The following is a 14081-nucleotide window of genomic DNA, read 5'->3' as shown; positions in this document are numbered from 1 at the left end:
CCGTTAGAATTAGATCTGCTTCAAGCAACTTCAATATTTAAGTAAGCTATACTTGTACTTGAATATTTGTATTAGTATAACACTGACAGGAGGTATAGTAAATACCTTTACTTTTAATACCTGAAGTACGTTTTGTTGCCAGTGCGTTTGTACTTTCACTAAAATAACATTTTCAGTGCTCAATTTTTACTTGTAGAGTTTTTCTAAAGTTTGAGATTGTTGCTTTTAATGCAGTTTGTGAAAGCAAATACATACATTGACTCACATAAATGTAGTTGATTTTAGGGGAACTTTACTTGGGTATTTCCATTTTTTTCCTCTCTTTTTCTCCAATATATTTATTTCCATTTATTTAAAAATTAAAAAAAAAAAAAAAGAGCTATATTGAAGTTCCTCTTACATATTAATACATAAACAGTAATTGTCAAATAATATAATAATACGACACCAACAGTAGCCACTCTGGCTACTTACTTTTGCCACTCTTAAGTACATTTTGTTGCTAATACTAGTGTACTTTTACTTATATATGACTGAAATACTGAATGAAGGACCTTTGCTTGTAATGAAGTCTTGTATAGTATGTTTTCCACTATGTTTACTGAAGTAAACATTTTAAATCCACCGAGTGCACCAACATAAAAACAAACCAGTCGGCTGAGGCGCTGCAGCTGCTTCCGGGGGGGAGGCGGAGCCACATCTGTGTGCAAACCACCGCTTTCTGACGTTTGTTGCCGCCAAGCTTGAACAACAAGGCGCCCTCTCCTGCAGCAGCTGCAGCGTCCTCTTTAATCAAGAAGGGAAACTTATTTACCTGCTGAAAATGTCTTTCACTCCGAAGAGACGCTGCCCGGATTCAATGAACGATTCAATGAACGACTCCATGAACGACTCAATGGAGAAAAGGATAAAGCGGATTTCAGTCGAGGGAAACATTGGTGAGTTCACGGCTTCTTATTTATTACAAAAGCGAAATGTCACATTACAAGGCAGCTTAAAACTTTGAATTACTAGGGGTAGTCAGCAGGTGGTATGTTAGCTTCTCTCTGTGTAATACCTGGTAGATTGAGACAGTCCTTACTAGTTTATCGATTACATTTCTTAACTTTAATTTTGCCGCCAAATGCCAGAGTACCAACTGTTGCCGCCTCTTACAAACTACTCCCAAATAAACCCTCATAATGTGTCGGTAACTAAATGTCATATGCGATATATCTGAACTTCTTGCACCTTTTTTTCTGTGTTTAGCGGCGGGCAAATCCACCTTTGTGCGCTTCTTGGAGCAGGAGAGCGCGGATTGGGAGGTGGTACCAGAGCCCATCGCCAGGTGGTGCAATGTCCAAACAAAAGGCAGTGACTTTGAGGTATTGTTGACATGACAGTGATCGACCAGTGTTTGAATGATGATCCTAATTCAGTGCTGCCAAGTGAACATCCATTCATACACCTCAGATAAGGTTGTGAAATTGCTTTAATCAGCTAATATTTATTGTAATTAACTAATATAATTACCAGTTTGAGTCCAAACGTGATGTTTTTAGGACGGCTTAACATATAATATGGGTTAGTTTTCATTATGCTCCTTCAGGGGAACATGATCCTTCAGTCGTCTGGCCTCTCGCTACCACTCATTCAACACGCTGACAGGGCACACGTTAAGATAACTGGGGAGACTCTTCATCTGTGTTTAGAGTGCAGCTGCCATCTGCCCAGTTATGTCTGCACTGGTCACTGTTATACCACCACCACCACACACCCAGAGGAACAGATGGTCCCACTCTGGACCGATGAGCATGCCATCATCAGGGCAAACATCTCTAACCCTCCCACACAGCTGCAGGCCTATAGCCGCACCCTCTGGCCTTATTTTCTCACCCACATACTGCGACTGTATTCAGATGCTTGCTTCCAGTATTTTGAATCATATCACTATCTTCATATAGTCTGGCTCATGGTGATAAAAGAATACTCAACACTTGAATTAACTTAATTTGGAAATGTAATTAAACAGTGTGCATTCTGTTGCAATCTCTTCTATATTAGAGATGAGCGCTTGCTTTTATTGTAATGATTCTGCAAACTGAATCTTTAACCAAATCTTTAAGCCAAAAAATGTAATTGTTTGAACTCACTCAGTCCGGCTTGACCAGTGAAAAGAAAATTAACATGTTTATATCTAGACTGAGTTTTTTTTTTTAAATATTAATCTTTAATCTCGATAATCTATAACTTTTAAACGTAAAATGTTCAAAAGGTGAAACAAAAGTCCTCACAAAGACCGTCCAAAGATATGTTTTGTTTTTTGTTTTTTTTGTTGGTACAATTGTGCAAATGGTACTGTGCACTGCACCGCACACTGTGTGGGACAGTGTAAAATGATAGGGGGGGGTATTATCAGTATGTAAGACTGTTCAGGATTCTTCTAACAAGACTCCTGGCTGCCACCACTGTGAACCATTCAGTTACAGTAGCTTGGTCATACGCTCTCTGCTGATCATTGGACAGTGTGCAGCGCAGTGCAGTTGCAGTGAGCTGCTGGGGGTTTGCCTGACTTGCCATTAAAAAAAAACAAAAAAAACAATGAAATTAGAAAAAAATGACATAACAAAATGACATAGATGTAAATTTTTTCATTTCGATCAAATGTGGACTGTGAGGGTTTTGGAAAAGCTTGCTTCAGTCGTTGGTCATGGATGTTGTAATTATTTAGTAGTAAGTTAAAGACAAAAGTGAAATGATGCACAGCAGGTAGAAAGACAGCAGCTACGTAAACCATTGAATTCAATTCCCATAAGTAAAACATTTAGAGGGTAAAGTCTTGAATTAACTTTACAAAAGTCTATATTTCTTAACTGTCATAGACATTAACCCTACTTATAATTTTTAAGTAAATTTTTATATAATTATCTGTGGTTGTGGGCTGTTTGGAGACATTTTTATACATCTATAAACCTCAAGTAAAACCGGTGAGACAGTGGACTGAATGTAAAATGTGTTTGTACAAATATTTCAACAGTATTTGTTCACTGTGCATGTAGAATATTAGCTGTATGGTTGCAACAGATTGATTCATCCCCTCCATTTGAACAGGGAAACCTCAATTAAAACTCACATTTTGAATTTGATGCACTAGGAGCTGACCACATCTCAGAGGAGTGGAGGGAACATACTGCAGATGATGTACGAGAAACCGGAGAGGTGGGCCTACACCTTCCAGAGCTACGCCTGTATCAGCAGGGTGCGGGCCCAGATCAGGTCGGCCAACGGGAAGCTGCAAGAAGCTGAAAATCCTGTGCAGTTCTTCGAGCGATCCATCTACAGTGACAGGTATCCGCAACAAAACCGATGACATGAATCCAATTAAAATGATTCTTTAAACTTATTTCCCCTATCATGGCGAGCGTAGTTATTATGGAATACAGTGTTTGAAAATTGTACATTCATACGGAAACAATTTCTTGAAAATGAATCTAACAGTTTTAATAACTGCTCAAGTCAATTATCAATAATTGGCTGCACAGTTAATGGAAATATAATCAATATGCAATGCAATATCCAAATCGCAGGAGCTGCAGCTGTGTCTCAACATTTGAGCCTAAAAATCATATCATATATGGAGACATAAGGAAACGTGTTTGTTGGTACAAGACCCAACAAAAATAAAAATAAAACATTCTGTGAAAATATTGGGCAATAACAATTTTTAAATTGAATATTTTAGGGTTTTGTAGTTGTAATTGGGAGATGGCACTGGAGGCTCTAGTAAAACTGTACTGGGCATTTTTCACTATTTCCAGGTTATTTATACAGATTTTAATTTTTTTTTTTGTATATAATTCTTATTAGAAAAAAAACAAATGGCACATTAATAATTAATGAATTTATACAGTTGCAGCCCTACTGTTGATGCATGCCTAGACTCAAAGGTTTCTGTGTGGCCTGCTGAGTGGTAATGCTTTAATGCAACCAAAATGAACAAAACGTACCTTTTCATGTTCGTGTTAGTAACTTATAGAATGTACTAAATGTTTTAATATGTTTGCGTGATGATCAACAGTAAAACAAAGTATATTATTTATAAGTATATATTTATCAGTATAAAACACTGATATGGTACTTTTTTAATGTTTTATAAGTGGGGGGAAAAAAATCCATGTTCGTTCATTCCTTCTCCTGCACTCCTGATGTCCCAGGTACATCTTTACAGCCAACCTCTATGAGAGCGGGTGCTTGAATGATACTGAGTGGTCAGTGTACCAGGACTGGCACGGCTGGCTGCACAACCAGTTTGGCAAGCACATCGAGCTGGATGGTATCATCTACCTCAGAGCTTCACCTGAGGTACTCTCCCTGGTCTCTCCAGCTTCTTTTACTGCATTGTTATTCAATTACCTCCAGTTATTGAGCTTTTTGTTATGGAAAATAGCTGTTTCTTCTCTTTAACTCGCATTAGGGCAAAGGAAAGAATTTAAAGAACTGATAAGGAGCTTTATACAAATGCCAATCATTTCCTTCCTTTTTGTTTTGTGTGTATAGAAATGTTTAGAGAGACTGCACCTGAGAGGCAGAGAAGAAGAGCAGGACATTCCTCTGGAGTATCTAGAGAAGCTCCACTTCAAGCATGAGAGCTGGCTGCAGCACAAGACCATGACGTGAGCAAACACATGCAGACACAGACTTTTATGTCATGTTTGCACCAGAAACTGTGCATCTCCGTGAGAACAACAGATGTATCTGTGTTATAGAAGAGTTACCGACTGACCTCGGGCGAAAGAAAAGTACCTCATTCATGCAATAACCTGAGGGCACCTTAGAGACTGAAGCAGTTTTTGATCCATGTGATCTGCAGCTGCCATGTGAATGCGTTCAAGAAATGCAATTCAAATGTTTTAAAAAGGTTAATCTCTTTAAGGAAATAACTTTAAGAATCATTTTAAAAGGATGCTGTGTCCTGTGTATGAATTATTAATCACTAACAGAAGGTTCCTTATCTTCTCTGGCCCACAGTACGGAGTTTGAGTATCTCAATGATGTGCCAGTCTTGACCATAGATGTGAATGAAAACTTTAAGGGAAATGACACCAAGAGAGCCGACATGACTGAGAAGGTGAGTGATGGTGAAGCCGTCTTAAAGACTTTAAATGGTCAAGTAATGCTTTAGCATTAGTCTCCAGTCACACATAGCAACAGGAAGTTGAGCTGAAATTTAAATATACTGGTCTTTTCTGTACGATTTAAACTGCACACTATAAATCTCACTGAGCTGGATCCCTTGTACTTAAGTATTTTCATTTTATGTAGCTCTGTACTTCTACACGAGTAAATATTGTACTAATATATACTAGCCAACTGTAAAGTGGTTAAATTGGCTCCATCTCCACCAGCTGCAACCTTTTTTTTTTTTTTTAGTCTTAATTTGAAATTCTAGGAACCAGCTAATGTTTTTCTCTCAACAAAATGAGACTTTTATGCCTCTAGAATAGACAAAGCACTTCAACAGTGCATTCTACCTTCATAATCAGGACAACTTGTGGAATAAGGAATACTTAGGTCAAAGGTATATGGAAATTTTTGCTTATAAAACTTATGTAATTTTACTGGTTAAGTTTTCACTGTTGGACTTTTACCTGCAACCTAATATTTTCATATTGTGACTGATTGTGGAGCCTTGTAAAACATGTGTATACTGTGCTGTTTGGGGGGAAAAGCAGGCTTAAAGGAAGGGATTTAAAATGCATTTTTGGGGGAGGTTATGCATTTCTGAGTGTGACCTTTCTGATACTGACACACACGCACACACCTAGGTTTCACTATATGGAAATGAGGCCTGAAGAGTTGCTTATGTAGCAGTTTCATGTTGATGGTAAACACGGGCGCTTTTTCGACATTCCACTTCCCATTCAAGTGTCATTAGCAAGAAATGGAGCCAGTTACACAAACAACGCTTTGTACAAATGACATTAGCCGACGTGTCTCGGAGCTGGTGTCGCCCAACAAAGAAATTCAAAGTCACAATTCTCACCGATGTTAAGTTTCCACTGGAAATGCTAACGGCTTTCCTGCTGTTCTTTTCCAGGTGAGAGAGTTCTTGAGCACGTTGTGAAGATGGAAAACGTAGACGGTGCCCACAGGAGGAAAGAGTGGACAGAGTATTATTATTTTAAAACAATGAAATAGCTCAGCAGTGACAATTTTTTTTTTTTTCTCAACTTTTTTTGTCTACACAATCATTAAAAATGATCTGTTCTGTTGGATTCATTTTAAAACACTTTTAATGCTGTTTTCTTTAAATATTTTTAATGCCGTTTTTTATGTATGTGGTGTATTTATCAATGCTAGAATGTACAGTGTGTCCTTTCTGTGACAATAAATTGGAAGTAGATGAACTAATTTTGAGTGTTTGTAACCTAACTCTTGTAAAAAAATGAGTCTCCACAGAACTGTTGTTAAAACTTGATGACTATTATTATTGTTATTAAACAAGCATGGAAGACATAACTGGTTCTTGTCTGGTCTGTCAAACTCTCCAGGAGATGTCGCCGGTCCTCATAGCGCTGCAGTCAGCTATTCCTGTCTGCTCAGCTCGCCTCTACCTGGTATCTCCAATAGGATTTGAGGAAAGCTACCTGAAATAGTTGCTTTAATTTTCACCTTTTTAATGCCTTATAATTACAGATTAGAAAAGAATGCACAACTAGGCAAAGCTTGCAGACTTTTTGGTGCACAGCAATGACAAATGATAGTGTATAAAGTCCAGTTATTGTTTAAGGTGTTTTGATGTATGCGACTGAGATCCACAATAAATGCTCAGTCTGTTTTTTTTTTTTACATTACTGGATCGGTTGAATTTATAATTTGCATTGTTTCGGTTGCAGCGTTAACAACTGAGAAACCATTTGACAAGTTAAAGTGTTCGGTGCGCCACCCAGGAGTAACTTTCTGACCTCCACCCCCCTGGTGGCGTCACGCAGGAGGAGGGATGACACTTTAAATATGGAAAAAGACACGCTGCGCCTCACAGAGTCTCTCCACACGCTTCCAGCCAGACACCAAACGAGCCTTTTCTCCAAGATGTCATCTGGGCACGACCTGAACAAGTCCAGCACGATATGAAGATTGTGTCTTCTGCGTTAGATTTGATTTGTAGAGTCGAAGAAATCATTCCGGCGAGATAGCTCCAGCTCCTGGACTTTCTTTCTCTACTTTTTATCCACTGGAAAAGCGCGACAGCTAGAGTAGGTGAAGATCTCCCAAACACCGACCACGAGAGTGAAAAAAGATCTGCTGGACGCCACGCTGATCATCTTCAGAGGCGAACGTTTGCCACCATGAGTTCCGACAAGAGCAAGTAAGTTTATGATGTCTCCTCTTTCCTTATTAAACTCAACAGGCTGGTTGTGGTGGAAACTTTACCTTGTAGCTCGCAGACCATACCTTCAGGGACATTTCCTGCCCAGGTGGAAATCAAGTGTAAATTAGGCTTCAGGTGAATGTCAGTCACCATTAATCTGAAACTGGACATTCAGAGTGTTATCCGGCGTCGTTTGAGCTTTGTTTGTGCGTAAATCTGGTCTGTGAGTGGCTCATCTGGCTTCAGTTGGTGTCTGGTTCCATACCTTTTTTTTTTTAGTAAAACTTTTGCAGACAATTTTTAGGCTGTTTATCACGTTAGGAAACGTTTTCATTCATTTGAGTTACACTCTTTGGTTTTGATAAGACGCTGCTGCCGCGCCGCTGCGGCTACGAACGGCCACTAATCTGTTTTCCAAGAACCTGTCACTATCAATTAGCGAGACGCAGGCAGCGCAGGCCAAGTGGTGCAGCTCGTGTCTCTGGCGCAACTTTATCAATAAAGCTGTGTGTACCTATGTCTCACAGGCCATGCGGCCTATGAGCTGACAACCCCCCCAAAAAAAAAAAAATCCACATGCAGCGTGGGCCAGCGTGTGCGCCCAACATTGCGCAATGACGCTGAGGCCAAATCTGCAACAAACCAGACTTCAAGGAAACTCCGTGTGTGTGTGTGTGTGTGTGTGTGTGCGTGTGTGTGTGTATACACTGTTCTTTTCTCATGTGCAGCCAGTTTGAGGTAGTTACAGATATTAGGACTTACAGAATCAGCTGGGCGGGGCACAGTCACTCTGTTCACCGCCTCCAAGTACCAATGGGTGAAACCCGGAGGAGCGTGTATTGACTTACTCTGTCTCCTTTTTTACAATGGCAGCAGAAACTGTAAGAACACAACTCTGCTCTCTATTGTTCTTGAGATTGTGAAACCTGGTTTGCAATGAGGAAATGTCATTGTCTTCTTTTTTTTTTTTTTGTTGCTTGATGCTAAGTGGAAATCTTGAATGCTCTTTTGTGCAGTGCTGATTGACGCACTGTGCAATTAGACATTCATCCATTTACTCCTCCGCTCAGGTTTTGTGTAGAGGGGAATTCCATAAGTGAAGATGTACCTGAGAAACGGGGCAGGTTAATTACAACTCAAGTTATTGCATAAACCGTACATGGTAACTGTCACGTGACAGGTGTCCTCTTTCACCTGCTTACATGGACATTTTTACATCATCAGCCAACCTGTTGTTTGAACCTATAAACTGCTGCCGCTTCTTTTTTTTCTTTTCTTTTTTTTTTTTCTTCTCCCCATCAATTAAGTCATTTTCAAGCAATTAACACCAAACATTTACTGGCCCCATCCTTTCCAATGTGAGGATTTCCTGCTTTGGTGTTTTATATCACTTGAATTTTGGATTTGCTTTAATAAAATTAGTCATTTACAGAAGCAGCTTTGGACTCTGGGCAACGTTTTCATTATTTTCTGATCTTTTATAGATCAAATCATAATTTGTAATGTAAATGATTGATAGTCGCAGCCCTGAAATAAGAAATTACAGACTCTTAAAGTGATTATGTCGCTTTAGTGTCACTCCCTTCCTGCAGACTTGAAAGGTCTATATTGTACTATCCTCCAGAGAGGATTGCACAATAACTGTGGTTTGACTTTTTTAACATTGAGATCCATTGTAAGTGTAAGTGTTTTACAGCCACTTTTTTAAGCCATCAGGGGTTGAGGGTTTGATTCTAAAAGGATGCATTTTGGGTGGAGTATCACTTTAAGCTCCATAAATCATCATTACTGTTCTGCTGGTTGGACTCTCACTCATGGTGAACCTGGCTAGAGGTGGGCGGGGGGGGGGTTGGGTGCGTCATTCTGTAAAGAGATGGGGATGATCCCTGATCCCGAGCAGCTGATCCTGGCTCCTCACGCAGCTGACAGGTTTATCCAGTCTCATGAGGTCACCGAGAACCCGAAGCAGCGAGAAGTTCACCAGCAGCGCGAGGTGGCTGCAGCTGGTTGCTCTGACCCTCACCCAGATTTCTTTTTTTTTTTTATTTTTGATTAATCAGGGGAAGCCATGGCAGGAAATGAAAGAAGATCAAGAAGATTTCCTGCATTTGCAATGACATGAGAAGAGGAGACACAAGATCTTATGTCTCTTGTTTTCATACACACGATACAGATTCCGCCTCTTTTTTCCCTTTTGAGCGACATGACTTTAACTCAAGGGTAAATCGTTTAGACTGAACTGACGACTCTGCAGCGTAGACGTCACCTCAGCCTTTCTTCTGCTTTCCACCTTCACAAGCCAGTTTAATGTGTGGAGCGATTAACGTGGCACAAAGGACCGACTATAGGCCGCAGTAAACCTGCAACATGAGCTTCCTTTGCTCTCCTGTGCGGCCATCGCTTTTCTGACGACCCTCTTGCTGTGATACATGACCTGCCTAAACACACACACACACACACCATCAGTAACACTTTGGTACCTGCAGTAGACGTAAATGAGCTTCCTTCCTGGAAAGCTTTCCACAAATATTCGATCCTCCCAACTTGTGTACAATGTTTGTGTAAGAATGAATTAAAATAGCACCACCTGTCTGTTTCTATAGTTTTGACTGTGTCTCCTCTCTGATCTCTGACCATATTGTCACTGATGCATGAAATACGAGTGTGTGTGAGCTCCTTGAAGCTGTTGGTATTTTTCTGTATGCTCTGTCCTGGAGGGAAAGAAAGATGGCGTCCAACACGCACACACATATCTGCAGCTAAATGAGAGCGTTGACCCTCTCCACGCAGCGCTGTGTGGGAACTTGACCTCTCCTCTTTTCCTTTTTTTTCTTTTTTTTTGACAGCAACAATGGGCAACAAAAGGAGGGTACAGAGGCTAATCACTGTATTACTATTAGCTTGTATACTTGGCACTAGGCCCGGCCGCTCCTCCTCCCCGTCCTCCTCGCTCATTTGATCTTGGATCTGGTGGCTCGACATTATGTCTGCTATCAGCGTTTGTACCTCGATCTCCCTCAAGGCCAGATACCGTATCCACTGGGGGAAATTCAGATGAGCTCGCAGTGCAGAGCGGAGGAACAAGTTGTATCCTTCCTGACTTTGTTTATTTAGTTTGTGTACACTGCTCCCATCCCCTGGTTTTTTCAAACTGTGTCGTCCTCTGTCAAATATTTATGTTTTGTGGTTTAACAAAACTATTCTCATGAAGCGGTTGGTCAGATTGGCTATGACGGATGAGCTCCTAAATTTGATACTGGCACGCTTATGTAGTCTGAAGGAATGGATTGACTGACTCTAAACTGTTTATTATCAAGTCTCATTAGAAATTAAACAAAAGTAAAAATATATTTCTAGTGCAGTCGGCTGCTAGCCTCAGTTTTTTTTTTTTTTTTTTTTTTTGTAGTCAGACATAGGTGCATTGTTTCCTTTGTACCTGCTTTTGACAGAAGTGTACGTATATATTCCAGTATATTGTGCCACGAAACACCTTTCACAGCCTGGATTGGTCCACACACTTTACAGGACTGGTGGAGCCACATTCTTTCCAACCTTCCAGTAAGGTTGATGCTTGATGATCAAAGGAAACTCCAGGGCATGGAAGATGGCCCTATCTTTGATGTGCAGTAAACATAAGGCCGTGAGTGAGTGAGTGAGTGAGTGAGTGAGAGAGAGAGAGGGAGAGAGAGAGAGAACTAGAAGACCCGGTTTGACTGCCATTCATAATAATACAGGTGGATCTTTCTGTAATTAAGCGTGCTGTGCAGTTTATTCAGTGCAATCACTGAGGAAAGGGAGCTCACATGTGCATTTTGGCTAATGCAGTTTAAAGCATGATTCCAGGGGTTAGTGTGTTTTTAAATCATTCTGCCTCCTGCTTCTTTCTTTTCTTTTTGTTCTGCAAAATATCACATTCAAACCAGAAAACAGCAGAGTAAGTGTGATGAATGAACTTGGGTTGACATCGTTCTCCCTGTAACATGTGGGTTGTCCATCTTTTTTTGTTGTTATGCCACAATAAGAGAGAAATTGCTTGTCAGGCTTATACTGAGGTAGCAGAATAAAAAGCTGAAAAGGAGCCATTATCAGGATTATGTTTCATGCCAACTTTGATTTGACTCTATTGAGCCTAACAACCACTTTTGATTTGAACATTTTGGTGTCACTTGTTCATTTATTTTAGTGTTTTCAAGTGTTTTAAAAACTGTGGATGGCGTGGGTGATGGTAAAGAAAGACATGCTGCCCTGTGCGATGATCCTGTATTTACTTATTTGTTCTCTTTTTTCCTTGCAGAATGGAGGATGAAGCGGTGTTGGACAGAGGAGCGTCCTTTGTCAAACACGTCTGCGATGAGGAGGAAGTAGAAGGTAATCTATCCGACTGAGACGCTGTGAGCTTTAACTCCACACATACTGCGCACTGCACCGCGCTTCCTCTACCCAGGTGAAAAGGTGTCATTAACCCCGTTGTACCGGCAGCACAAGCCTAGTTTATACAGGATGAATAATATCCAGTTTAGCTGGAACACTGAACACTTCTGAGCAGGAAGATGTTTCTTCAAGTGCTGTAATCCTGTCCAGCGCTGAAGCCACAAAAGAATTCATCTGGAGACGCCCACATGGATTTAGTGACACGTTCACATGTTTCACAAACGGACACTTAAGGGTGCACACAAAGAGAACCACGTCAGAGTTTTTGGCATCATGTCAACCTGTCTGTGTGTGTGTGTGTGTGTGTGTGTGTTCAGTAGTAGCTGTAAGACCCTTTGCCTTCCCTGTATGGGAAAGTGCATCGTTTCAGTTTGCACTTCCAGGTGTACTTTAGTTTCTCCAAGGAAGCAAGACTGACACACAGCCAAGTGTGAAAGATGTCATTAAAAACCCACGAGGCATGTTTATGGAGTGCATGCCTGAATGGAAAAATACTTGCAATGCAAACTTGGGTCAGTCAATCCCAGTGTTTGTAAGAGCCCCAAACCCTTCTCTGTCTCCTAATTACTTCCTGGAGAAATTAAGTCATCATTTCCTGTATGAGCAGCAGCGTAGGAAGTAGTTGGCATCTATTTAATTCTGCTGTGTGACTGACAACATGCTGTATCTCTTCCTGATTGGGGAAATAAGCAGCAAACCACAAATTGTCACTAATCGGTTTCAGCATCAGTACAAACCAAAAAAAAAGAGTCAGTTGGTTTCGATAAGCAAACATTTCATACAAATCAGACCAGATCAACCAGTCCCCATTGCTTTTGTTCTTCCACTGGTGATACAGATTACCAGCACTCGGGATTAATGTGATTTTCTTTTCATTATGGGTGTAATCTGACCTGTATTCCCTTTTTATTATATTGTCCTGTGTTGTGGCAGGTCACCACACTGTGTACATTGGCGTGCACGTTCCCAAGAGCTACCACCGGAGGAGACGCCACAGACGCAAGTCTAGCCACAAGGAGAAGCGGGAACGAGCCGAACACAGCACGGAAGGATACAAGTCGGACGGCGAGAACGCAGATGAGTCGACCGCGAACGTCCTCAAACCTCTCAGTGAGTCCTGGTGAAGTCCAGTAGAAGCATCCATTTGTGCAGAGCGTAATTTACGGGAGCGACATTAGTAATGGATAAATCTGTGCTGAGATGTTGGGTGAGATCCAGCAGCGTTCTGCAAATCACAGCCCACAGGATATCAGTGCTGCTGTAGTTAAGGAGGTAGTCATTCAAATAGAGCGGGAAGGGCTGGGTGGGGTGGCGGCCAAGAAGGGGACTGGGAACATGTTGAATACTAATCTGAAAATGACACTGGATTGGCTTAAAGTGTGTAAAGTCAATACAAGGAGGGGTGTTATCTGTCGCCTTGGTGATTAACACGGTGCTTTGTGGGATTTGTGAGACGGGATTCTCAGAGGCTAAAAAACACGGGTGGATGGGAAGAATGAAGTCAAAAATCACACAGGATAGATGAGGATAATGTTGAGCCACAAGTGGGTCTGATACAACCTCAGTGCTGAGAACAAATAAGGATCACGTGATCAAATTTGTGAAATAATTCATAAATTTAGTGGTAAAGCAGAATCTACCAACGGCACTGAATAAATGTTAGTCCACAAAATGCACATTAAGATTGTCAGTCTCAGGAGTCTTCTTCCTGCTGTAGGGAAACCACACCAGATGTCTTTCCTTCTATAGAAGCTTAGAAAAGAGGGATGGTTCAACCATTAATCCCGTGATCGTTTACTAGAGCTGGAGGAATTATTATTCTTTATTCTTCAGATATAGGTCAGTTTTAACCCGTATGACTCCTCAGTGTCCAGGAAGACAATGTGGTGACACAGGTGGGAAAGCATTACACAAACATTTAGCATCAGTGTTGAGTAAGTGAGCCATTTAATTGTGTGGGGGATCTCCTGTGTTGTATCTCTAAGCCCTGATGAAGGCTCTGTGCCACCACGCAGACGGTGCCAGACATTACAGTCTGGTTTAAAAGCTATTTACAACACGTACAATTATCACAGCACTGGAATTCACCTTAAAACGGCTCAGACTGGGAACCGGCGCAGTGGGAGGATGTTATCGCTCTTTACTTTACTGCTGGCGGAGGTAACTATTACAGTATCGGTTGGAGAGGTGGGAAAGAGGAGGAGGAAAGGCAGGGATTTACCTCCCAACTCATCGGGGGCGTGTGTGGACAATGACGGCAGCACCGCAAATCAAGAATTATAAGATGAGACCAAATTCA

General features: G+C 41.1%; 2 protein-coding genes across 3 annotated transcripts in view; both read left to right on the top strand.

Annotated features, from left to right (window-relative positions):
* The first annotated feature begins 748 nt into the window (after positions 1-748).
* dck (deoxycytidine kinase) lies at positions 749-6486 on the top strand. Its single transcript, XM_022744034.1, has 7 exons — positions 749-938; positions 1249-1364; positions 3134-3327; positions 4194-4341; positions 4537-4652; positions 5008-5107; positions 6077-6486. The coding sequence occupies exons 1-7, from the start codon at positions 824-826 to the stop codon at positions 6101-6103; spliced, it is 816 nt and encodes a 271-aa protein (XP_022599755.1). The 5' UTR covers positions 749-823; the 3' UTR covers positions 6104-6486.
* A 447-nt stretch (positions 6487-6933) lies between these two features.
* LOC111220808 (electrogenic sodium bicarbonate cotransporter 1-like) overlaps positions 6934-14081 on the top strand; it is a 29611-nt gene continuing 22463 nt past the window's right edge. For both annotated transcript variants that reach the window (XM_022744038.1, XM_022744036.1), the window contains exons 1-3: positions 6934-7348; positions 11646-11719; positions 12716-12892. In XM_022744038.1, coding sequence (XP_022599759.1) covers positions 7329-7348; positions 11646-11719; positions 12716-12892 — 271 coding nt within the window. In that variant the 5' untranslated portion in view covers positions 6934-7328. The remainder of the gene's footprint in view (positions 7349-11645; positions 11720-12715; positions 12893-14081) is intronic.

Source organism: Seriola dumerili, unplaced genomic scaffold (genome assembly GCF_002260705.1).
Source record: "Seriola dumerili isolate Sdu_G_001 unplaced genomic scaffold, Sdu_1.0 BDQW01000074.1, whole genome shotgun sequence".
Lineage (NCBI taxonomy): Eukaryota > Metazoa > Chordata > Actinopteri > Carangiformes > Carangidae > Seriola > Seriola dumerili.
Note: the sequence above shows the minus strand (reverse complement) of the source record. Positions and strands in the feature narration are given on the sequence as shown.

Coding starts and splice junctions, on each gene's coding strand:
- dck (XM_022744034.1), top strand. CDS start 824: ATGTCTTTCACTCCGAAGAGACGCTGCCCGGATTCAATGAACGATTCA. Junction 3,328..4,193: donor CGATCCATCTACAGTGACAG/GTATCCGCAACA, acceptor CTGATGTCCCAG/GTACATCTTTACAGCCAACC. Junction 4,653..5,007: donor CTGCAGCACAAGACCATGAC/GTGAGCAAACAC, acceptor TCTGGCCCACAG/TACGGAGTTTGAGTATCTCA.